Here is a 27,559-nt window from a genome sequence, read left to right as displayed (position 1 = left end):
TTAGTTTAAATGTGGACCCAAATATCCCAGTATCATCTACTCTTAAATTGAAATAAGGGGCTTGCATCAGTTTAACTAATCTGGTTTAAATTTTTACCTGAAGTTCAACCAGTGCAACTGCTTTGTATAGACAAGCCCTTTGTTTCACTATATGTAAAGTGAGAACAATACATACTTATTGACCATTCCCACTTAATTGCTAAAAAAATTATAATCTACAATCAAATATTTCCTTTGCTGAATTTCTTATTAAGGGCCTGATCCTGCCAACCCAAGAGAACTACTCACTGGGACTACTTATGTGAATAAAGTAAATTTGTGTCTATGTGGACCTAAAACTGAGAATGTTCCCGGCGAAGACAAACAGTAGGCTCTGATCAGTATTTGGAGGGTAATTATTTTTTCTTGGCAGACATATTCATAATAGTCTTTTATGCTGTCTAGTTAGTGATTTATTGTACATGACTTCCACCAGTCACCAGTGATTCTGAGACTAATGATGACACCTCCCAAAGGAATAAAGGTCCAAAGCCAAAGAATGTTTTCTATGTTATCTTTAAGACACTTTATCATTTCAGGTCAGGAACTCTGCATAATATGTTGTCTACTCTGAGCTGTGTACGGAACTCACACATGCCATTTCCTACTAGGTTCCCTATCTGCTGCTGCTGCATTTTTTGTAGAATGCTTGTAAATATCATTGCAAACTGGAGATTCCACTTACAATTCCTAGTAAGTCAGCATACTATGGAGTTGCTAGTCAGGTTTATATCACTCTGCTCCTTGAACTGCCTCTAAGAGTTGTGCTATATAACACATTGTCAACCATTGTAAATTCAAAGATTTTCTTGATGCCATTATAATGGCATTTCATAAATGGATCGATTCGTTACTCCAGATCTGTCAACTTACAATACCTATAACATCATGTCTATCAACTTTTAACTATCTGAAAAATAAAATTGTTGTTGTCTCTCTAGTCCACATAAGATTTTAGAATCTCTGTCATTATCCCCCAATCTTTAAAATTCTCATTCAAAAAGTTTCTTGAAGGATTTAAATTCTCTACCATTAAGTCACATGCCTTGGCTTTGACCTTGAGTTTTTCTTCCCCTCATCAATCAACAAACCTTAGGGCTGCTTCTCTTGTTTGCCCAGCCAAATTTAATGTTATGAAATCTTTGAAAATGAACTCCTATATTTATTTTCATTAAATATTTCTTCCTGCACTTCTGCAGACCTTTGGGAAAAGTGTTTGATTCTTCCTCTGTATTGTATATTTAGGTTAACAGGATTACAATTTGTATTTTTTCAGTCAGTCTTAAGGACTTATTTCTTCATATAATCATCCTGTGGAACTCATTTTCAGGAAATGTTGTGGAGGCCAAAACTATAACTAGGTTTAAAAAGAATTATATAAGTTCATGGAGGATAGGTCCATCAATGTCTATTGACCAAGATGAGCAGAGATGCAACCCCAGGTGTCCCTAAACCTCCAACTTCCATTAGATAGGACTAGATAACAGGGGATGGATCACTTAATAATTTCCCTGTTCTGTTCATTCCCTCTGAGGCATCTGGCAGTGGCCATTGTTGGAAGACAGGAAACTAGGTTAGATGGACCATGGGTTTGACCCTGTATGGTCATTTTTATGTTCTTATGATTACAGTCTTCCTGGACATTGAAAAAACATATGAGATGCTGTAGTGGGAAGGCCTCCTTTATAAACCAGCCAAAATTGGAATAAAAGGGAGAATGTTTTGGTGGATAAGGGACTTTTTAAGTGACAAAATTATACAAGTGAAAGGGGGAACAGCTTTATCGAAAACCTAGAAGATTAAAAATCAAACTCAAGGAAGTTATTACAAGCCCTACTTTGTTTTCCATTATGATAAATGACCTCACGGAAAGTGTGTAGATGGGAGTACGTATTTCCTTTTTCACAGATGACTGTGTTATATGGACTAAGCATAAAAGACTTAAAATAGTTGTGGAAAAGATAAATGAGACACTCCAGAGAATTTCCATGGGGAAATGATTGGGGATTGAAATTTTCACTTGCAAAAACTAAGGAAATGCTTTTTAACGGGAAGAAAATTAGGGAAGAATGGAACTTACTTTTTTTATGGTGAAAAAATTTAGATAGTTAAAAAGTTTATGTTCCTAGAAGTAGTGTTTGTTAAATTAAATTGTATGATATTACCTATGTGACTTTTCCAAAAGTGTAAAAGTAGGATGAACTTTAATAGTGTAGCTGGAAGCAAATGGGATGCAGATAAGAAGGTACTGATTATAATGGTATAGAGCATTGATAAGACCAGTTTTATGGATGCCAAGATTGTGGTTCAGCCTCAAAAACAATTCTTAGAAACTTGGAACTGCTCCAGGCCTCAGCTCTGCAATTGGCATGTGGTGCAATGATAACACCAGTGTGTGTGTTGCAAATAGCCACTGGAGAAGCACCTATAAATCTAAGGGTGAAACTATTAGATCTAACCTTTTGGGGAAAGGTAAATGAAAATCGTGAAAATAGAAGTACACAACCAATTTATGAGGACTGCTGGGAGCTGAGTAGACAAAATGATTTAGGTTGCCACAGACTTTCTCATACTATCAGGGTCAAAAAATATGTAAAGGAAATACATAAAAAAGAAAAACTGAGAGAACTAAAAATTATTAGTCATGGGAAATCAAATTACAGTTGGATAATTATTCTCCCATTTGTGGATTTGGAATGGCATGAAAGAACTGAGGGAAAGAATAAAAACACATTATGGCCAATGACATTTCTGAATTTATTTATGAAAAATAGGTCCAGATGAATCAAAATATGACAGCAGAGGTAGAGTAGCAACAGCCTTCTGTGTTCCTAGTCTTTGAATCCAGAAATCTCAAAGGCTATCAAATTGTGACCATTCCAATGGCTGAACTAATGGGATATTAGTGGCACTAACCTGGGTAAGAGATGTGCAGCCAGCTGCAGCTGTAATTTTATCTGCTTCCCTGTCAGTTATAGTGGCAATGAGAACAGAGACTCCAGGAAGCAGAAATGACATAAGTGAAATAATGTTCCTAACTATGGAAATAATGCAAGCAGGTATCTGTGTAACAATAGCATGGATTCCAGCGCATATTGGAATACCTGGAAATGAGGTGGCTAACAAAGCATCAAAACAAGCTCTAAAAAATGAGGAGGTGGATATTAACATTCCCTTAAGTTTAGAAGAATTTAAAAGTGTGGTCAAAAAGGCACTTGTGAAGAAATCGCAAGAACTGTGGGCAAAGGAAACAAAAGGTCAAAGGTTTTATGTGTATGCTCAGAATTGAAGATAATAGAATACTCCACTGTCACCACAGAAAAAGTGAAGTCATTTTATAGTGTGAACAGGTCACTGTGCCCTAAATGATAAGTTAAACATATTAAAAAGATGTAAAGATGGGCCATGTAATGTGTGCAAAACCAAAAGCACAGTTGATCATTTCTGTGGCATTGTGGGCAATATTTTATGGAAAGAAAGTTGAGTTGGTTTGGAATCAAAGATTTTTCCCTAGAGGTACTAGTGAGAATGTCAGGAAAATGGAATAGTGGGAAAACAGCCTTGCTGGATGTTGCCTTAAGGATACTAGACTGAGTGAAAGGATTTAAAAAAACAAACCCAATTCCCTTCCCCCCCCCCCCCCCAAAAAAAAAACCACTGAAGCTTGGATACAAATGAACGAAGAGAGTGGCAGTCATAGCCTGTAAGATGGGTCTGCTGCACCAAAAAACAAAGACAAAGATTTGTGATCCTGCTTTGTTTTTGTTTAACTGATGGCATGGGGGACACAGCAGCAAAACTGTAGTGTAGTGTAGTGACAGTAAAGTCATATAGCAACTCTGAACAAAGTAAATATATAAATGTGTGTATGTGTGTATTTACTTTGTTGTATATTGAATATGTATCGCCACACTGTGCATGTGGATGGATAGATAGCTATGGATGATACAGTCATTGCTTCTCTCAACAAGACTTTTTTTGCTGTGAAATGCAATGCCAACGTTTTTTCTCCCCCATTCTGAGAGGTAGAGCAAGTTGGTAGACAACAGTAACCATCAATATGCGCATTAACAGTCAAATTGCAGATTACACTTTAAGGGGCTGATTCTGATCTCATTTTACACCAGTGTTATACCAATGTAACTTTATTGACTCAGAGGAGTTACTCTGATTTACACCAGCATAAGCAAGAAGTAACACACTTTGATTTCAAATAGGTGGCCAACCATAGCATTAGAACCCTCTGAGTATGATAAAACTTCTCTCTGTAACAGAGTGTAACAGGTGAGAGAAGAGTTGGACATGCAGGATGGGTGACACATGGCTTGATAAAGAATGCATGGCACTTCTTTCCTATTCAAAACCTCTTTTTCCTTCTCCTCCTTTTGGGTGTTAATTACCAGTGCTGTTGTAAACATGCAGATACAGTCCTCTCTCAACTCTCAATTTTTGTAAGAGTGTTTAATATGTTATGCAAATGCTTGTGCTATGCATGGTTGATTAGTTTCTTAATTGAATTTTAATTTTAAGAACTTTTCGAAGTCAGTTTCTAGGTGCCCATCTTGTATGGTATTCTAGATAAATATTTAATGAGAAAGTTAAAATAGAATCAAATTTAGGGTATTAGGGCCTAATCAAATGCCCATTGAAGTTGTTGGAAAGACTACAGTTGACTTCCATAAGCATTGGCTCGTGTCCTCAAGATTTTGGTAGGACATTTCTCTAGAGCCACTACTGAGCTACATTGCAGCTGGTAAAGATACATTTTGCCTCCTTACACTTTCTTTGACCTCAAGTGGAATTTTTTGTTGTTTGTTTTTGTGCTTATAGTACTTAATGCACTGCAATATAATGTAATGTATATATAGCAAAAATGGGCCCAGCTAAAACTCTGGCGCTTTAAACTATTTCTATTCTAGTATAATGGGCTCCCAATTTCCCTTTATCAAACCCCTCTTAACATACGTCTTTTCACAAAGTCCACAGATGCTATAGTGGTCATTCCTGAAAACATTCCGTTGATTAGATAGCAAGCTCTTTGAGGTAAGGACTATGTCTACCTCAGTTTATACATCACTTAGCACAGTATAGCCCTAGTCCTGATCAGGGACCTGGGTGCTACTGCAATATTAAGGGGAGGGGAGGGAAACAAAATCAGAGATTTTGGATACAACAATTTAATTTCCCCCTAGTAGTTCAAATCAAATATGTCTGGTCCACAGTGAGTAAAGCATGCCCTTGCAAACTCACCTGCACCTTCCTTTGATACCTGCAGTTAGAATAATCTGGAAGGGGGTGGGGAGTGGAATCAGAATGTGGGAAAACCCCACTGCCATCTGTGAAATAACCTGCTTGCTACAAGATTTCTAAATCAGTTTATATCTGAATGCAAGGGAAGGCCGACTGACAATAAGTAAAGCCACAATTTAGTCACAGAGGTGACGGCAGTCATGGATTCCGTGGCTTTACTGGACCTCTGTGACTTCTAGGGCTTCAGGAGGAGGAGGAGGGACTGTGCGCCCCTGCTCTGCTGGGACTGGCTGGAACCAGGACCCTGCAGCCCCTAGCCCCATGGCTTCTTCTGGGGGCTGCAGCTGGGGCTGTGCACCCTTGCCCAGCAGTTGCACCCGGGTCCGTGTGCCTCCTTGTGGCTTCCCACGGCCGTGTGTTCCCCCCCTCGCTGCAGTTGGGACTTTGTGGGGGCTGCAGTCGGGGCCGCACACCTCTCTTCTGTAGATGGGCCTGCTCTGGAGTGGGGGCTGTGTGCCCCCTGTGGCTGCGCTCCCCACAACGGCTGCTGCACCATGGTGGGGGGCTCGGCATATCAGTCCCTCCCCCCATGGGACTCCATTCCTCCACCCCCCCCACCTAGCCCTGCTCCCTATCCAACTCCCCCCCCTCCCCCCGGTTATTTTTAGTAAAGTAATGGACAGGTCACGGGCTCCGTGAATTTTTGTTTATTGCCTGTGACCTCTTGGTGACTTTTACTAAAAATAACCGTGATAAAATCTTAGCCCTAATGATAAGCTGTGCCTGAGGCAAGGACTGCAACGTGGGAGTAGAATTGATTTGTCTAATGACAACAGAATCTTCTAGTAATAACCTCTTCAGATTCCACTAAAACAGAAACTCTTATTCCATTGAGCAACATAGTTTAGCTTTCCTTTTTTGTCCCCTAAATGTGTCCTATAACCTTTCTGTGAAATTATGCTTATGAGCTGAGAAGTTAACATATTATAAAACAGTTATTTATAACAGGCTTATGTAGAGTTATGAGGGAAAGGATAACATCCTTCGATCAGAGGAAACAAGTGTACTCTCGATGTATAAGACCCTTAAACATCAAGAGTGCAGTGTGCTGAATGTGCTCTGTGGGATAACAGCTCTAAATTAATGCTTATACTCCCAAAACTAATTGCAAATGATCAGTGATCACTGCTTTTACACATCTGAGGATTTCCTAGTGTCATCAAGCTAGATTATGCAATCAATCCTTGGATAAACAGCTTTGGTATTTCTCACAGTTACTGTCTTTAATAGTTTATTCCAAATTAATGTCATTCCATTTAAAACAGTTTAAACCGATTACTGCTAATCTGGAACCAGTGATCAACTCACTGTCAAAGAAGAAATTAAATGCCCCTTTTTACCTATCAGTTGGAAAGGCTGGATAGAGGGTTTTTTTCCCACAGCAAGAACAGAATATGGGTCATTTAGGGAAATATTTTAAATGGCAACAATTACATTAAAGAAAAGCTGAATGTGTAAACAAAACGTGGTTAGCTACATAATATGGACTTTGGGTAATTCAGCAGTATGGTTTTCACTCACGAAAGCTTATGCCCAAATAAATCTGTTAGTCTTTAAGGTGCCACCAGACTCCTTGTTGTTTTTGTAGATACAGACTAACACGGCTACCCCCTGATACTTAGTTCAGAATGCATCACATAAAATTGCCTTATGGAGTTGGTGGGGAAATGCTGCATGCGGAGAATTCTATACTCTGGTAACAGAGGAATGATGCACTCTGCACTTTTGTCTATAGCAAAGACCAGCACTTTGGCGTCAGGTTGTGGAAAATTCCAACCTGTGACACTGACAAATCTAAGGCCGATGCTGACAAACCCTAGGTTTAAACAGCATGCATTGAAAATACTGAGATCATCTTTATTCTTATTTCTGTAGATTAAACTTGGTATTAGTGTGATGTATTTAACTTGAAAAAGATGAAAACAGCACATTTTATTTTAAGTGTATGCTATATTTGGGGACAGATCGATGAACAAAGAAAGCAGCTTCTTGAATTCTATTGAGACTCCACCTTCCCTTCCAAAAATAGTATTGAATCAGCATATCTCTTACTCTCTCATACACACACCAGAATTTTCCAGATCACTTTTTAGGAATGAATGATTATTAAGTAAAAAAAATAATGGGGTTAGTGGATGAGTGCAACAAAATCTGAGTTTACGTATATAAGTCACTGCTAAAGACCCAGTTCTGCCGTGCTGACTCCAGTGAATGTAGTTGACCTGTGTGTGTATGTGTGTTACACCTCCCCAAATTTCTCTGAGAGAAAAACAATTTGTTTGCTTATGTTGTGATGTGCAATGGCCTTTGCTGAGTAACCACTGAATCTTGTTGATTTCATCATTGTTTTTCCTCCCACACACCCTCATTGTGTCATGTCTGAAATTATATTGGAAGCTGTCTGTGGCAGAGATCATTTTTTCTCGTCTGTACTGTGAGGTTCATAGCACGATTTGTTAATAAGAGCAACAGATGGTTAACTGGTTTAAAGCAGTATTAGTTGTATTCCTCTGGCAAAGAAAATAGGAAAAATCCAAAATGAGTCCCATGGCTTCTTTGTCAGCTTTACAATGTCTGGTCTTGTTTAGACATAGCTTCTTTGAGCCTATACAAGGCTAAAGCAGCACTTTGCAAACACCTATACAGTTTTAAAAGCTTGTGAATGAGCTGTAGGTACTTTCTAATCTCAGAGGGAATCCAGAATGATAGATACATGTCATATGTGCAGAACTCATGAATCTAGCCCAGTCTAAAGTTGTTTTTGTATCTGTGGCTGTGAAAGATGTTTAGTCATTAGTGCAGATTATATGTAGATAGATTCTTTGTGAATTGTGATATTTTTGATGTATATTAGGAATATCACAGACAGAAAAATAAGTAGAAAAACACATCATTCACCCATGAGAATCAAAGGTGTTCTTAGGAAGTGAAATAGCTAATAGCTGAAAATGATGTAGCAGTTTGTTAAAATTGCCATAAGCCAGTGTTGATGCATTGTATATTTATTAAATGCTGATGTATTGTAAATGACATTTATCAATTTAAACTTGTTAAAACAAAATGCATGGCTCCTGTAATAACTGTGAGTGAGGACATCTATAGTGTATTATATTGAAACTTCATTGCAGGCAGAACATAGGATAAAAAGGCAGTGTGGGAACCAAATAACTCTTAAAGGTGGACACAGTGTGGGATACCTTTCATTTGTAGAGAGGTTTAATTACACTTCTTCAAATGGAGCCTGAAAGGTCTATATGGTTGAGGTTTTTACCTGCAGAAATGGTGGGTTCACAGGTGGGGAGCAGAACCTCTTTTCAACAGGCAGAATTTTGTCTAAAATTTTAGAAAATAAAATTCCAAATGAAAGTGGTAATACGCTAAAACAAAAAACAAAAATAAAACAACAACAAAAAGCCCGCAAGCAGCTTTGTGTATTTTCTATACCATCACATTCACAGATGGCAACAACATAAACAATTAGTTAGGGAAAGAGAAAGAAAGAAAGACCTACATTGCTTCTTTCTGTCTTACTGGACATGAAACCAAAATATTGCGTTTGGGTTCTTGGAAGGTCTGGATGGTCAGCTCTTTCTAAACTCCCTGCACTGGACTTTAAAATAAAATTGACTTTTATCCTTAGCTTAATTAGGTTAACATACAAGTGTGAGAAAAAATATTTGTTTTTAAAATAATCCACTTATTTTCTGTCACTGTGCTAAGTAATATCTGACAGTCTTCCCAATGCTTTATGTAACAGAATATCTCTTTCCTATACACAGAGGGTACATTACCAGGATGTTCCTTCAAAACCAATGATCTATAATGTTCCTGTTACATAGGTCAAATATACTTTGTCCTCCACCTTCTCGCTGGCTGTGTCACTTTTCTCTTTTCTTGCAGAATGATTCCTGGGGAAAGCAGTATTCGTATGCACTCTTCAAAGCCATGAGCCACATGCTTTGTATTGGTTATGGAGCCCGGGCCCCTGTCAGCATGTCCGATCTCTGGATTACCATGTTGAGTATGATTGTGGGGGCTACATGTTATGCCATGTTTGTTGGTCATGCCACGGCCCTAATTCAGTCTTTGGATTCCTCACGACGACAATATCAAGAGAAGGTAATTACTTTAAAATGAATCTTCCATTTCAAGAATGATTACCAAGTTGTGTTCAATGTGAAATAAGTCACAAATCCATATGCTGTAGCCTAGTAGAGTTGAATACTGCAGTTAACTTTACTGAACATGCAGAAATATAAGAATGGGCCAAATTCATCCCTGGTGCAACTCCATGGTAGTCAATGCTTATGCAGATCTGTGTGCCCGTGCCCTGGGTGAGAATTTGGATATGAGTGAACAATATTTTCTGATTTTTAATTTATTGTTTAGTGTAATAAGTATTGCATCAGTTCTAGTCCTTGAAGACAATGGGAACTTTTTTCTGACCACTAGTTGAACATGAGAAATTATGTTGTTGCAGTGGCCAGCAGTGGCTTTCTTCAGCTTCTAAAATATTCAGAAGCTGATGCTGTTTTTCCCAGACACCAACACCCTACCAGGATGTTCCATGTCTTAGAGACTTCTAGGCTGACAAGATTAATGAGCTTTATCTAGAGATAACTGTGAAAACCCTTCAGAGGGTCAGATCTGCAGTCCTTATTCACATTAAATTAATAATATTTTATTAGTTTACAATAGCATCTACAGTGTGCTGGGTGCTTTCCAAATATTAAGGAAGGTATGTCCCAAGGAGCTCCCAGTCTAAAGATGGAAAGGTAGACAGAATTTAGGGGAAAGGAACCAACAGGGTTTTTTTTGTTTGGTTTGGTTTCAAGTAATACAATTAGATCCACTGTTGGCAGCATGGTAATAATGGATCATTAAAAGAGACTTAAATGTGAATGGGGAAGTGGGCCTTTTGGACAAGCATGAGAAGGTGATAATAGGCATAGGTGTTGTTGTTAATGAAGACACAGAGGTAAATGAGGGAGAAGTGTCAAGTGGATAGATGAGGGTGGGAATGCTGGCAGAGCAGAGGGAATGTGAAACATTGAAAGGGAGAGTAAGGAGGTGCACAGTTTATAGTGTTTTGGAGGTAGTGACAAGAAGCTCAAATTTCATGAGATAACACCTTGGGAGCCAAATTGAAGAAGGGAGTGATATGATCAAACTGACTAGCAAAGAGGAGCATTTTGTATGGGTGCTATAGGGTGGCAAGAGAGAAGGATATTGCAGTAGTCCAAGCTGAATATAACGAGGCCCTGAACAAGCAATTTGGCCGAGATTATGGAAAGTAAAGGATGAATCTTGCTAGGGTGACCAGATGTCCCGATTTTATAGGGACAGTCCTGATATTGGGGTCTTTTTTTTATATAGACTCCTATTTGTGTGGGGCAGAGATGATGATTTCAGGAAACATGCCACTTGGAACAGCTTTCTGTTATAAGTAGTAAAAATACCTGCATTCAGTTGGATTCTACAGAAATATCTATTCAGTATTATTTCATGCAGAGCAGTGGAACAAACATAGGATAAAAGATGCAAAAATCATGTCAACACCAACTTAATCCAGATCTGAAACTAAGCACAACCTCCCTTCTCATCACTCATTTCTAATTTAATCTCACATTCTTCAAAAATGCCCTTAATTTAACCCCATTAGGTGCAATATTTCTCCTCTTTTGGATACCGTAGAGCCAACAAGTCCATGATGCTGCATGTAAGACTGATATATCAATATGAAGATACTAATATATAAATCCAAGAAATCTAATAAAGCCACTATGCATATCAGTTTTCACAAAATATCTTGAACTCAAAGTGCAATAACTACAACAAAATCTCATTCAGCATAAAGCCACGTCTGCCACATTTATATTACATAATCCTAATTTGGCTGCAGATTTGATTTACTTTTTCTGAAGTTACTAGTAATGGGAATATAAGACTACTTTTAACATTCAGAAACTTTAGCAATCTTTAGCTGACAAAATGCAACAGCAAAAACTAGTCTGTGAAACATCCATTTATCCAATTTGCAGGCTAAAGGAACAATCCTTATCAGAGGTATACACAATACTGTAACTGAATATGACTGTGCTTTACTTAATCTTTCATTAGAATCCATTTCAAAATGTATGATAAATTAACAGACTAAGCTGATGAACAATACAGAATCAAAAAATATTTCTAAGCTAAAGAAATAGATGGTGCTACCTAGAACCTGATATCAAGCCCAGTTAAGTCACTGGAAAGTCTCCTTTTGATTTCGGTGGGCTTTGGATCTAGTCCATTGCAACAGCACTCAAGGAACAAGTAGATTAGCCTGACAGATGTTCTTTCCGTAAAGAAGAAATATGCATTTACAATGTTGGATTGCCAGATAGAATATATGAGAATTTTCAGTATGATTTTTTTAATGAACACTTGTCAATTTGCAGAATGTTAAAATTATGTTTCCTATTGCTAGCCAGGTATAAATTTTAGAATATGTTGGCTTTTTCTATTGTAGGTGTAATTCCATTTTGTTAACTTCATATTAAATTGTCAAAATCTGAAAACTTCTGTAGTTTATGGTAAGGAAACATCCATTTGTTTGTTAAGAGTTATTTGGAAACATGAATTGACCACTTTACAGAGATTAGGAATGTGCAACAGCTTCCATTTGAGAAGCCATTAATAAGACTGAGACTTATCAGCTTGGAAAAGAGACGATTAAGGAGGGATATGATAGAGGGCTATAAAATCATGACTAGTGTGGAGAAAGTAAATAAAGAAGTTTTATTTACTCCTTCTCATAACACAAGAACTAGGGGTCACTGAATGAAATTAATAGGCAGCAGATTTAAAACGAACAAAAGGAAGTATTTCTTCGCACAATGCACAGTCAACCTGTGGAACTCTTTGCCAGAGGATGTTGTGAAGGCGAAGACTATAACAGGGTTCAAAAAAAGAACTTGATAAGTTCATGGAGGATAGATCCCTCAATGGCTCTTAGCCAGGGTGGGCAGAGATATAAAGCCATGCTCTGACGTGTCCCTAGCCTCTGTTTGCCAGAAGTTAGGAATGGGCGACAGGGGATAGATCACTTGATGATTACCTCTTCTGTTCATTCCCTCTCAAGTATCTGGCATTGGCCACTGTCGGAAGACAGGATATTGACTAGAAGGAGCATTGGTCTGACCCAGTATGGACATTCTTATGTTCTTATTTGCAGAAAAAATCAGTGTAATCATCATTGTTGAAATCAAAAATGATTAAGCCGTAATTAAAAGGCGTTCTACAGGTGCCACCATTAATACCTTACAGTATCTTAAGATGATGTAAAATAACAAGGTTACAGCTCTCTTTAAGAACTGAAAAAGATTGCAGATGTTCTCAACTGCAGCAAAGAAAGAAAATGGAGATTTTCTCCATCCATTTCTGTGTTCAAGAAATTACTTACATATAGGGTTGAATGAAAATTCAATTTAATACCTTTTTGCCGTTATGTCTAAACTTGAGCTGTGTAATGCTATCTGATTTTGACTACAAGAATGTTAATTTAGAAGCCAAACATTGCTTACAAAGACTGTGCTTATCATTTTTTAAATGGATTATTAATGTTTTCATAATATTGTTTTAATTAAAACAATACCCTAGGGCCTCAATATTTCACACAACTTAAACTACACTACATATACCATTTTAACATATTAACTAGCATTCAGAAATAATTTGATTTATGACATGCAGAAGTCAAGAAAAATATAGGTGAAAAATGATGGATTCTCTTTTCCAGTGTTGGTAGATTCCTTTTTCTTTAACACTGCTATTCACCTGTACAAAATACATTATTTTGAATTTTGGTGCCCATGCCAATAAAGCTCTGGGAACCTTAAAAAAGAAGTACTAAAAACATATTTATCATGAACAGGGCAACATGCTCAAATATATTTTAAAATGGGATCAAATACTCAGTATCTCAGTCAGGATTCTTTTGCATGAATCCTCTTAATGGGAACACATTGATGGACAGCCTCCTGATGAAACTGCTGTCCCAATTAAAAGGAGGACATTCAAAACAAAACAGGCTAAAGTACTCAAAATGAAATAAAATAATGGGTTAAATAAAAGTAAATTAGACATTTTATTTACTCTATTTCATCTTTATTACTTCTTGTATACTCCATCGGGCAACTTCTGTATTAAAACACCAGAGTTTTGAATGTTACCCCTACTTAACACCTGGTTAAACACCACTGGTGATCCTTTGACACTGGTGAATATACCATTAAGTGGAATTTTTGCTAAGGCATGGTAATTTTTGTAACTGTTGTAACTGTTTTGGTTAGGGGGGTGATTTTTACTGATATAGTTATGCCAGTACAGCCACTAGAGTGAACAGTTATCCTGGCATATAGGTGTTTTGTACTGATATAGCTTATTCCCATTCTTTGTGTATTAATGCTCATTAGCCTGCATGGATTTTATTTCCTGCTTAGCTACGTGGCAGTGAAATATTTGATGCTGAAAACAATTTGTCAAAAATCCCACGAGTGATCACCTAATCATTACAGTAAATTCAGATGTAGTCACTGCTATCTGTTGTCTCATACCTTCAATAACTAATTTAATTATGACTTCTGTGCCAAAAAAATTAATCTCAAACTCACTACTTAACCCTTAAAAAAGAATGGTAATTGTGGAATGTTGACTTTTGCTTCACTAGCTTTGCTTTGTTTTTGGTATGTGAAGATTATTTTTCAATTTCATGTTCTTACTTGGATCGTCATATGATTTACTCGTTAGAAGACGAGACTAGAAATCTTGATTTCTGCATTTTTTGCAGCTTAATACCAACTCACTATGTCGTCTTTTGTGAGCATCAGTTGATGGTTTGCATGTAAACTTCCTGCATTTAATTAATCTTTGTAAAATGCTCTAAAATCCTTAATACAAAGGTGCAATATGAGTTTAAAGTATTACTTCAAAAGGTGATAGCTGTAACATTTACACACTGTTCTAGAAGGAAAAAATTAATGGCTGGCATTCAAAGGAAGGACCTTTTCAGATATTCTATTTCAAAAGGCATACTGGTATTCTATAAGTCTATATTTCTGATTGATTTGTAGGTTCTTTTATTAGTGAGTATTCTGTAAATATTTTCAGTGCACAATTAGGACCAAATAATCTCCTTGATCCATCGTGGACTCAAAACTCTGACATATCAATTAATGTTTAATGACAACTACAGGCATGGATGTCGTCAACTATATAACTCTTCAACAGTAAAGTCTTGTTTTGAAAAAGGGTACGTGCAGATTTGATCCGTAAATGTGCCATCTATCACAAAAAGTGTGCTATGGCACATTCACGATGAGAAAAAGTTTTGAATATTGTGGGAGGTATGTGAATGTACTGGGCCTTAAAGTCACTCAGGCTTGCTCATTTTTTCATTCTATCAGTTCTGCATACATGATTTCCATTCATTATAACTGTAATGTGTACTAGGTTTTTTTGTTTTGTTTTTGTTGATTTGGGGAGGGGGGCAAGGTGTATATAGCATGTATTTTGACCCTGGGTCTTTTCTGAGAAAGACCAGAATTTGAAATGAGAAAAGGCATTAAATATGTCTGTGGTATATTAGGGAAATAATTATTGTTCTCAAAAATGTTTTAAAATCACAGAGGTTATTCACCTTAATTTTAAAGATCAAAGATATAAGATAATGGGCATTTGCTTCTTTTCAAATGTACATCAATTGTACTTACTGTCTAGAACAGAATTCTTATCGTCTTGTAAAAGGGAATATAAATCAATTTGAATATTCTTATTAGAATATTCACTTGTTGTTTTTTTTTCCTCTTGTCATAATACTCCATTTTTGTGCTCTAGATTCGCTTTTGTTGTAGCCTGTCTTAGGGGTTTCTGATTATTTTTACCTTGTACCTTTAAACAAATACCAGTTTCTTCAGATAACATGTACTGTGCAACCAAGTGCTATCCACCCTGCTGTATCCTACCTAAGTGAAACTGTAACAGACTTCACTGCTTCTATAATGACAGATGGAACAGTCCTTGATCTATTGCTCTGTCATGGGTAATTTACCTTTAAAATGATCTTCTGGCTTCCAATATAGATAAGGTTTCTAGCAGTTTTCCATATAAAAATGTGGAGCAAGCTCATTACAATTGCAGCCATGTTCATAATTATATTAAATTAGCTCTGAAAGCATCAAGTTATACTGGGCTCAGATTTTACAAACAACCTGCTTTCTTTGTTTCTCTCTGTGTGTTATCTCATGCAGTAATGGTTTTCCCAAATGAGGAAGGTATATATAACTTCTTGTTTCTAAAAGTATGTCTTAGAATATGGTAGAAATTGCCTTTTAATGGAAGACAAGTATATGATTCAGGCCAGATGGAGATAGCTGCCAGTAATTATCCCAGTTGTACCAATGGTCCTGATTGTGTCATCTGTGTAGAAGGAAACAAGCCTCAATATTTTTCTAATACTATATTATGGCTGACAAAATATTTCTCACTGTGCAGATTTTAGGATTCTCTCAATTTTCCTCTGACCTCTGGTTTCCTGTGGTTTGAGTAATTAAGGGCACATGCATCTCTGCCTTCAGAACATAATAATTTGTATAACCAAGACATGTAGTATAGATCCATAAAGAGTTAGGAGTATACCGGAAATGAATGGAAGTGTGACCTTCCCTTTGCAATACAGAGCTTTATGCGACCCTTTGTGCACTGGCTCCTAGCTGTGAAAATCTATTCTAATTTATGTATTCATGTAAAAATAGACTGTCTGTGCTAAATTTAAAGTGCAGTACTTTTAGCTGAATTTTTACTTGCTGTTCAATATACATACCTTTTTATAATAAATTTCCTTTCATTTCAGATACAGAAAAAAAGTTTTAAAACTCTTTTTGCGTACATTGTAACTATTCTAAAACCATAATGAAAGCATACCGTTAGATAAGAAATGCATTAAAGCTAAGCATTATCAATATGATTCTAGAAAAATATAACATAACTTCCACATATTTATCTATATAACCTGCTTTTTTTTAGACCCCCTGCCCCTCATACATTGTAATTTTACATTACAGGCAGAGCTGGTCAAAAAACAGGGATTTTTTTTTTTTCCAGTTCAGATGTTAACAAAAACAAATAAAAAAAAATCATTTTTGTATAAATTTTTCATGAAAAAAGCTGACTTTTCATTTTAAAACAATGGCTGAAAACTGTTTGTTTGTTTTCAGTGAAAACTCATTCTTTTTTGGGGGGGAAAAAAGTTTTTCACAAAACACTATATAGTTGAAAACCCAATTTTTCCTGACCAGACTGGTCCAAAGAGAGGGATCCAGATAATGTCACCACCTCCACTGGCCCTGACTAAATCCTGAACACCATCTGGGATGTGAGACTTTGTTGTTCTCTCTACCTTTTATGTGTCCTTTTCTTTCCCTCCCTTATTTTTTCTCTTTCCTCTCCCTCCCCCATTGTCTTCGGTTTAATAAGAGTCTGTCTTAGCCAGCCAAGACTGGAGCGGAGCGGAACGATTCCATAGTTGGGACCCTTCTTCCAGATGATACCATGGTATCCTCTTACACTGAGGATACCTCTCTGGGAGGGGTAATATAGTAGGTAATATAGTAATGGGGGATTCAATCATTAGAAACAGAGATAGCTGGGTTTGTGATGACTGGGAGAACTGCATGGTGACTTGCCTGCTCGGTGTGAAGGTTGCAGATCTCTCGAGACATCTAGACAGACTTATGTGTAGTGGTGGCGAGGAGCTGGTTGTCGTGGTACATGTAGATACCAATGACATTAGTAGTCCTAATTGATTGAAGTCGCATGATATCTGTGTTTGCAAACATGTATTTGCACATATAAATATGTTTTTTGCAAGTTAATATGCACAATTGTTGGCATTGTTTCAGGGGACTCTTGGAACATTGTGACTGAATGAACAGCGAATGAATAGTCTGAATATCTCTATTGGCTGCAAGTGCCTTTTTTTAATCTACTAAAGAACTTGCTTTTCTTAGAATTTATTTTAGTATAACATACAATATGAGAGAAGAAAACTAACATAGAAAGTTTAGCATGTTTTGAATTCTTTAGAGTATTTCCTCTTTTTTTAAAATTAAGGATAACACACATGGACTTTTTATTTTATTAATAGACTTGTTTTTACCTATTTTTAAAGAAATCATTCTGCTCATCTCAATGAGATCTTTCATTCAGTTTTGAGGCTTTCCCCAGATACTTCCCCCTCCCCGACACCATTCCAGAGATATATCAACATTCCCCCCGCCTTCCATACTTTGGTTGAAGACAAAAAAAAAATCAAATATTGGATAGAACATTCATTTATTAGTGTCTTTAAAACATGTAGCTTTTGAGTGAACCCAGACACACTGGATAAACCAATACTTCTGTTAAAGTGGTCAGCAGTGAAATAATTGAGAGTGTTGACATTTAATGGTCATAATTAGTTTCAGGGTTAAAACCCCATAGAGATAAAGGGGGCAATTCCCAACTCTTAAAGCTCTCTTTTCAGTCTCTTTGGAGACTCAGGAAAAAAAACAGCTCTGTATTGGTTAATGCACTTAAATATTTCTTTGTCATCAGAAGTATTAGAATTTTTCTTAATTGAAGTTATAATTCAGCCCAAAACACTGGGAATACAAAAAAAATGCAAATCTGTGAGAGATTGCAGATACAATGCAGTGTACGTTTCCAGTGGCCTTTCCCATTACCACTGCTCTAGATCAAACCAAGCTCAGATATGACTATACATGCTGCAATCATATTGCATTTTAGAAATACGCTAACAGTGGGGGTTCCAGTATTAGGAGACAGTTAATGATACAAATGTGGAGCACAAGAGGCTCCATCCCTAGCCTTTGTAGGTAGATCTGAGCAAAAAAAAAAAAGTGCAAAACTCATTTTGTTTTTTTGGGGGAAGGGCAAAATACAGAAAAATACCATAATTCAGCAACATTGAAATGTTTAGAAAATTCATATTGGTTTTGCCAAATTGTTTTGGTCAGGGAAATAAAGAATTCTGTAAGAGTTAAGACAATACATTTTGATATTTTTTGGTTCAAAATGACTTTGTTTCAAAACTTTTATTTGGACAGTTATTTATTAAAAAATAAAAAACATTAAAAAATTTAGCCCACTAACATCATTAAAAATTGCTTTATTCATTTTTACATCAATTTAAAGACTCGGGGCACTTCCCTCCTGCAGCTTCCCCTCCTTATACTGCTACTCTATTTAGCACACTAGACATTTTCACAGAAAAATGTAATGTATAATCGCCTAGAGATCAAGGTATGACGTGCAATGTGGAGATCAGTGACTGTGAAACAGGAGGGTCCTGATTAGTTCCTTATGTATTATGTGCCCTAAACATTATAATATATGATAACTCCTTTGGTTTCCTGAAGAGGTGTGTGATGTGTCTTTCCATCAGCTCTTTATCACTGATGGAAATGAAATGATTTTTTTTAGCCTAAAAGCGATCATCTGTTGGCAATATCTGTTGTTCACTGATTACCCCCGAAAGAGTTCTCTTGCTTGCAAGAATGCTTTCCTGCTGTCATTTTACTTACAGGCAATAATCAAACATTTCCTCTCAATTGCCACAAAATACACAACCTCTCGTTATTGTTCTTTTCAATTACAGTGATTGAGAAATTAATTAAGTTATAGTGAATTTCCTGAATTCATGTTCTCTGCCAATTCCCATACAAATCAGCTTTTTACCTAAAAAAATAAAGACTCATTACTGCTCCCAGTGAAAACAATGGCAAAACTCTCATTGACTTAAATGGGACAAGGAGCAAGGTCTCAAGAAATTATCCCTCTTCCATGCTGCCACAGATGAAGCCACCTCAAATCTCAGCTGCACAGTATGCCGGGAGCATAGACTTTACACAAAGAAAGGAACTCTACAGTGGAATGAAACTGCATTGGTTCTGCTACCAGTCTGGGTCCTATGCACCTATGAGTAGAGAGAGGTAGGATTTGAGCCTAAAGTGAAGTTAGTAAGCGTCTAGTTAATTTGTTCAATTTCTTTTCTTTTTCGTGTGTGTGTGTGTCTCCATTAAATTTTCATGCACCTGTGAAAAAATCCCTAGACTGAACGAAGATTGAAGTAGTAGTGTGAGATCTCCCCACACCAATGTGCCTGCCAAGCAGAGTGGGGACCATTTGGGTAAAAGCAATCAGTTTAGTCTTCATGCCCATTCAATCCCTCTTTTGTCTTCTAGCAAGGGTGCCAGTTAGTGCCAGCTGTAATGCTTGTGATAGGGACACCTGTCTACCAGGAACACAACTGAGATCACCAGGTCACTTGACATAGGCTTCTGAACAAATGGTGACAAATGTCAATCACCACTTCTGCACTCAGTTTGTTTTCTGGAAATGTCTATTACCTCTGTCTGTTAAAAGCAATGATTGACTATAGCATAGTTTCTGTAACAACAGGGACATTCCACAGAAACTAAAATCAGCACCTGGTATCATGCCTTTAGCAAAACTTGCATACTAAATTAGCATCTTGCCCAGCTCCAGTTATCATAGAATCATAGAAGATTAGGGTTGGAAGAGACCTCAGGAGGTCATCTAGTCCAACCCCCTGCTCAAAGCAGGACTAACCGCAACAAAATCATCCCAGCCAAGGCTTTGTCAAGCCAGGCCTTAAAAACCTCTAAGGATGGAGATTATACCACCTCCGTAGGTTATCTCAAGAAGCAATGTGAAAGTAATAAACTATATATGAATGCAGATTAAAATTAAATTACTTTCTATCTACTGTTAAATACTTATTTTAAAAAGAAAAATTAATGGCTTATAGGACCATATTCAATGAAAAAATATGGCTGAGTCTTGAAAAACTGAGTTGTCGTTAGGGGTAAATCCTGCTCTCCCCTTTAGGGACACAGAAGTTCCTGCCTGTAAAGAGTTGGTGGCATAGAAGGAAACAGGATTTGAGTACCCAGTACTAGGGGTTTGTGCCTTCTGTGTTTTGTGGAGTTCGGCTCTGAAGGGGATTCCCATGTAATACCATATAGTAGGGTTTTGGTGGAGGGGCAGAATCAGTAGATCCACCATTATGCAGATATAGCAGTCATTCCCACCCTGCGTAGGAGGGAACAGATGTTGCAGAGGTTATTCCAACCCTAAATATGAAACAGTGACCATAGAGGGTAACATTTTTGAAAGTGAAGTGAAAGTCAATGGGCTTTAGGCTCCTAAGTCACTTAAGCACTTTTCAGAATTTTACCCAAAATCTTCTGTATCCTGGAAAGGTAGATTTCTGCACTTTATCCCCTATCCCAGCAGCAGAAAAGCTTCTGTCAAGTGCTTAGACAGTGCACTGAATACACAATCTAAGAGTAAAAGATTTTGTTTTACATAACACCATATGCTTTTAATAACCAGAAGTCTTATCCTGCACTAATTAGTCAGGCAAGACTCCCTTTGTTGATGAAAAGTGCCCTTCATCAGTGAACATTTTCTTTGGTATTTCACTGCATTTATAGTTCACTGTAGAGATCTGCACTGGGAGGCCTAGCACAAATATAGCTATTCCAGTGAGGCAGACAAAGTATATGACAGCTTTTTTTTTTTTAACTGGGACTCAAGACACATGTACAATTACTAAATTGACTGTGTGGTTGACAATGATTGCAGAGAGGTGACAGAAATTGTGGAGACCTATACCAACCAAGCAGTTGACAGATATATTAAGTAGAGCTGTGTGCAATATGAAATGGAGAGAATGCACTTAACGAGACCCAACAGTTCTCAGAGAGACAAGAATAGCGAGGCATCCCCACCCCCTTTGTAAATAGCAATGCACATGTATATACAAATGCACACAGGGTCTGTTTCTTCTCTCACTTACAGCCATGTAAGTGAGTGACTCTTTTAAAGACACTGGGATGGCATGGAATAAAACTAGTGAAAATGAGAGGAGAATCTGGTCCTTTGAGTGAATGTGATAATAGAAAATATTGTCTATATATTCTGTTTCTCTCCTTCCTGCCCATTAGGATGCAAATACCCTAGATTTAAAAATACCAGTATGGTTAAAGTTCTTTCATGTGGAAACAGAAAAAGAAACACTTAAAATGTCCTAAAATTCTCTGGGTCTCCTGTGCTTGCCTGTCTTTTTCTCAAATGCTGCTTCATCCTCTCTCTGAGAATCAAGTCCCATTGATTTGTACAGGCACTATCTTTATTTACATAAATTAGATTATCAACTCAGGAAACAGGAACAGCATCATAGAAAAAGAAATCAGCAAGGGACCTTGAGAGGTCATCTAGTCCTTTGACCTTGCACTGATGCAGGACCATCCCTAATAGGTGTTTGTCTAACCCATTCTTAAAAAATTACACAACTTCCATTGGTGACCTGTATCAGTATTTAACAATCCTTACAGTTAGAAAGTTTTTCTTAATGTCTAACCTAAATCTCTGTTGCTACAGATTAAGCCAGTTATTTATTGTCCTACATTCAGTGGACATGGAAAACAATTGACAACTGTCCCCTTCTGTCCCCTTTTATAAACCACACCTTAACATATTTTAAGACTGTTACCAGGTCCCCCCCCCCAGCTCAGTCTTTTTTTTCCCCACAAGACTGAACATGTCAAGTTTTTTTTTACCTCTCCCAGGTTTTTTAAAACTTTTATCACTTTTGTAGCGCTCCTCTGGACTCTGTCCAATCTGTCCACATCTTTCTTACAGTGAAGCACCCAGAATTGGACAGTTTTCCAGCTGAGATCTCAACAGTGCCAAGTAGAGCAGAACAATTACCTCTTGTTAATATTATCTACTGCTTAGCCAGTTATTCCTAATTTTGCATTTGTGCATTTGATTTTTTCTTCCTAAGTGTAGTACTTTGCCCTTGCTTTTATTGAATTTCCTCTTGTTGATTTTGTACTTGTTATCCAACTTCTAAAGGTTGTTTTGAATCCTTATTCTGTCCTCCAAAGTGCTTGCAATCCCTCCCCTTCATTTCATCTGCAGATTTTATAAACATACTCTCCACTCTATTATCCAGGTCATCAATAAAAATATTGAATAGTACCAGGCCCAGGACAGACACCTGCAAGATCCCGCTAAATATGCCCTCCCTTTTTGACAATGAATCATTGATACCTACTATTTAACTAAGCTTTTTCAACCAGTCGTGCACCACATTAAAGTAATTTCATCTAGACCACATTTTTCTAGTTTGTTTATAAGAATGTCATGTGAGACTGTTTCAAAAACCTCACAAAAATCAAGTTATATCATGTTTGTAGCTACACACATGCATCCACTAGACCAGTAGCCCTGTCAAAGAAGGAAATTAGGTTGGTTTCACATGATTTGTTCTTGACAAATCCATGTTGGCTATTCCTTATCACCCTATTATCCTCTGGATGCTTACAAATTGACTGTTTAATAATTTATTCCAGTATCTGTCCAGGAATTGAAGTTAGGCTGACTGGTCTATACAGGGCCGGCTCTAACTTTTTTGCTGCCCCAAGCAGCAAAAAAAAGCGCCGACGCGCCGCGCCGTAACACCCCCTCAGCGCCGCCCTGCCCCAACACCCCTCACCGAGGACCGCACCGCCGAACCCTCCCCGCCAAACAGCCCCCGCCGCGCTGCCGAACACCCCCTGCCGAGTGCCATGCTGCTGAACCCCCCTGCGCGGAGCGCTGCTGAACACCCCCCGCTGAGCACTGCACTGCTGAACACCCCCGTCCCCTGCGGAGTGCCGCGCCGCCGAACACCCCCACCCCCTGCGGAGCACCGCACCGCCGAACCCCCCCCCCCGCTGAGCGCCGGGCCGCCCCCCGTCACCCCAAGATTGGCCACCCCTTACCAGGTGCCGCCCCAAGCACGTGCTTGGTTGGCTTGTGCCTGGAGCCGGCTCTGGGTCTATAATTCATCAGGTCCTGTATGTTACCCTTTCTAAAGACAGGTATTATGTTTACCATTTCCAGTTTTCTGGGACCTTACCTGTCCACAATGAATTATTGAAGATGAGTAATCTTGGAACCATTAGCAATTCAGCTAGTTCCTTAAGTAGCCCAGGGTGAATTTTGTCAGGACCTGTCTACTTGAATACATCCAACTTATAAGAATATTCTTTACACTTTTCTTTCCCTATACTGGTTTGTGTTCCTTGCCCCTTGTTCTTAATATTAATTATGTTTAGTGTCCACAGATTACCTTTTTAGTGAAGACTGAAGCAAAATAGGCATTAAACACCTAATCCTTCTTGGTGTCATCCATTATTAACTCTTCTCCTCCTCTAAATAGTGGACCTCCACTTTTCTTCATCTTTCTCTTACTCCTAATGTATTTATAGAACCTCTTCTTGTTGCTTTTTATGTCTCTTGCTAGCTGTAATTCATTTTTTGCCTTAGACTTTCTGATTTTTATCTTTACATCCTGATGCTATTGTTTTGTACTTATCCTTAGCAATTTGTCCATGTATCTAGTTTTGTAGGGTTCCTATTTGATTTTCAGATCATTACAGAGCTCTTGATTGCGTCGTGTTGGCCTCTTGCTGTTACTCCTATTTTTCCTGTACACTGGGATAGTTTGTTGTTGTACCTTTAATATTGTCTCTGGGACCTGCCAGTTCTCCCAAACTCCTTTTTCTTTTACATTTTCTTTCCATGGGACTATACCTATCAGTTCACTGAGTTTGTTAAATTCTGCCTTTTTTGAAGTCCATTGCCCTTATTCTGTTGCTCTCACTCCTTCATTTCATTAGAATCATAAAATCTATCATTTCATGATCATCTTCACCCATGCTGCCTTCTACCTTGAGATTCATCATCAATTCCTCCTTGTTAGAATCTAGTCTAAAATGATTGCCCTCCTGGTTATTTCCTCCACATTCTGAAACAAAAGTTGTCCCCAACACATCCCAAAAACATATTGGACATTTTGTGTTTGCCACATTATTTTTCCAACAGATGTCTGGATAGTTAAAGTCCCCCATTACTATCAGGTCAAGTGACCTTACCCAGCTGATCACACAGCTCAGCTATTGATTCGTGATTACTGAATACTAACATTAATAGTCCTGTTTAATATTCTGCAATCAGTCTATTGGCTGAAATTTATATTCACAAATCTATGTTGAACAAGTGAAAACAGCAAAATCATAGTTTGTTTGCAGATAATTTCTCCCCCACCAAAAAAGAGGGAAATTTGCCAAGGAAATTACTCATTATGATTGTTTTATCAACTCTAGTCTTAACATACTGTTTCTGTGGTTATGAATAATGGAATATATGGACTTTAATTAAATCAGTTTTTAAAAAGTGTTTCAACAGTGTGTTTGTTGTAAAATGCTTCCATTCAAGGTAGTCTCAATAAAAATGCTAATCACGCATTCCCATTTTGTAGCCTTCATATTGACTTTTATAAATCTTCTCTTATTCATAAAGAGTATATTTTAATGAATGAAATTGGTTGTCAGCTTTAAACAAAATAAAAATGGTTTTCCTCATTGTTCCCATTAATGAAAACATTTCCCCTTTATATTCAGCCTGTGCTCTAACAATTATAGTTGTTGCTGTGGCAGAAACAAAAGGTCAATAAATGAAAGACAGTGATGAAAAGTATTAAATGTAAAAATTAATTTCATGTTCTCTTCTGGCCATTTCTAAGAATTGAATTTGTAGTTTTAAAATGTCTCCATCATATAGTTCCTAAAAGCAATCTGGTCATGCTTTTATTAAATACAAAACAAACTTAATGGAGATTGCAAATGTTTCACTGAGCTATAACTGAGAATGTGATTTTGATACCAGTTTCATTTTTGACTAAAGGGTAATATTTCTGAATGTTTATTTATCCTAAAAATGAACTACTCCTGCTTCCATTGTTATTTATTTATGAAGACCAATTATGCATTTGCAAACACTGTGCTAATTACAGTGTTCTTCACCAAAACATTCAATCATGTATTGGATCAAAATATTCCAACTGTTAGAAAGAGATGTTATTCCGAAGATAGTAATTACTCTAAGTTATTTAGTAGAGCTGGGAGCTTTAGTAGTATATAGTTTTATTACTCAGGATTCTGATAACAGGACATAGACTAGAGCCTTTCCTCTCCAAGTTGCCAGTTCAACTAGGGTCCAAATCAGTAATGAAAATTGCTTATCATCTGATGACACTTTGAAGGCAGTTCCCCTAATATCTCTATCATGGTTGGTATTAACTGGCTGTCTACATAGTATAGATGGACAGGAAATTTCCAAATGTGTTTTGTAAGAAAATGCAGTTTCCGTAAAATTGAAATTTTCCTTGTGAAAAGTTTGATTCTCCCAACATTTTTTAATTTACCTTCAGAAAAATAAAACAAAATATTTTATTTTGGTTTGCTGAACTGAATCAAAATGTTTTGTTTTGGATCAGTTCAATATTAAACTGCGTCCTTGAGCTGCCACAATGCTTCATGGGCGCTGAAGTTCAAATGCCCATTCCTCCATTCTCTCTGTGCTGGGCTCCCTGGAAAGATTACATCTCCCATGATGCATCACAGTCTGCCCTCCGGTTGAACTGCTGTGGTGCATCTTTGAAGACGTAGTCAAGCTGTAGTCTCCCATAGAAGAGAATGGGGCCATGGAGCAGCAAAAAAATACTCCTATGAAGTACTGCAGCAGCTCAGGCAGAAACTTTAAAGTCAAAGTGAGCCAAAATGAAATGTTTAGCCATTTCTAAATATTTTTTTTCTGAATTTCCCACTATATGAAAAATTTTATATTTCAACATTTTGCCCCAATTCAGGATGAAAACAAATGTTGTAATATTGAAATTTCCTGTGGGATGTAAATTCTGATTTTTGACCAACTCTACTGTCAAGCACTTCATGAGCATAGAGACTGAACTCCATGGTTCTCCAGCAAAAAAACTGAGACTCATCACATTTTACCACATGGAAGAGGGTTGTATTGATTCCATGTTGTATTTGTTCTGTGGGCAAAGAGAGGACTTCAGTGTCCTGGGTATCAAACCAGAGACCTTTCACAAGGTCTAATATTAACGCCAGAAAGTTGTTAAAAATAAGTATTACAGTCTGCGTATAATGTGCTTATAAAAACACATTACTGAGGTCTGTCATGTGCTACTCAGAATGGTAAAAAATGGAATAATCTGAAAATATTTTAGCATGGATTTTTATTTAACATTTTCATCATAGCCTGTTCAAGACAAGACAAGATTGTTATAGAAATATCAGACAAGATTGCAAGTTGAGATGCAATTCAGCACAGTCATCTCAGGCTAGGTTATAACACTGGGAAGATTAGGCAAAAGAAGGAAAGGCTTTATTTGTCCTGTTTTATTAAAAATAAATCTGCACTTATCTAAGTAGTTCTGTGCATCATAGCAGTCCTCATTCAATTGAGCTTCACCAAACTAACTATGATTAGCTTACTGAAATCCTGAGATGAACCCAGTTACTGCACCTCTATGGTTAAGAGAGTTGTCTACAATTCCAGTGCAAGCTGCTTTTTTATGGAACATGAAAATAGAAGCTACTTGCAGCTGATAATTGAAATATAAAGGCCCTGAGAATGCTCACCATTTCCCATGTTTTCTTTGTTTTATAACCAAATTTGTTTTAAATCCATTTAGTCCCTATAAATTGTATTACATCCTTTTGGTTTCTAAAAAAAACATAATTACAAGAACAAATTATTGAATTTTAAAGTGATCCCTAAGGATGCAATGCCATTATTTACACAGTGCAGTTGCATAGTAGGTTTTTTTCCCACTGGCTTATTTATTATTTAGGCTATACATGTGTAGTACTCTAGATAGATTATATATTTTTTAATACACAAATACTTACTGATGCTTGTTCTGGAGTATTGACATGATCAACACTCATTATATAATGGATAAGAGGCTTATCAGCTATTCTTGTTATCATATATATAATTCATAACTGCCAATGTTCTTGATGCGGTGCAAGAGAATCATAGAATCATAGAATATCAGGGTTGGAAGGGACCTCAAGAGGTCATCTAGTACAACTCCCTGCTCAAAGCAGGATCAATTCCCAACTAAATCATCCCAGCCAGGGTTTTGTCAAGCCGGGCCTTAAAAACCTCCAAGGAAGGAGACTCCACCACCTCCCTAGGTAACGCATTCCAGTTCTTCACCACCCTC

The 27,559-nt window shown here is 37.4% G+C and overlaps 1 protein-coding gene across 1 annotated transcript in view; it reads left to right on the top strand.

Moving 5' to 3' along the window:
* Positions 1-27,559, top strand: part of HCN1 (hyperpolarization activated cyclic nucleotide gated potassium channel 1) — a 300,393-nt gene that overhangs the window by 195,444 nt on the left and 77,390 nt on the right. The window contains exon 4 of the mRNA XM_034774682.1: positions 9,250-9,468. Coding sequence (XP_034630573.1) covers positions 9,250-9,468 — 219 coding nt within the window. The remainder of the gene's footprint in view (positions 1-9,249; positions 9,469-27,559) is intronic.

This window comes from Trachemys scripta, chromosome 6 (assembly GCF_013100865.1).
Source record: "Trachemys scripta elegans isolate TJP31775 chromosome 6, CAS_Tse_1.0, whole genome shotgun sequence".
NCBI lineage: Eukaryota > Metazoa > Chordata > Testudines > Emydidae > Trachemys > Trachemys scripta.
The sequence above is the reverse complement of the archived record's forward strand: the minus strand, read 5'-3'. Positions and strand labels throughout refer to the sequence as shown.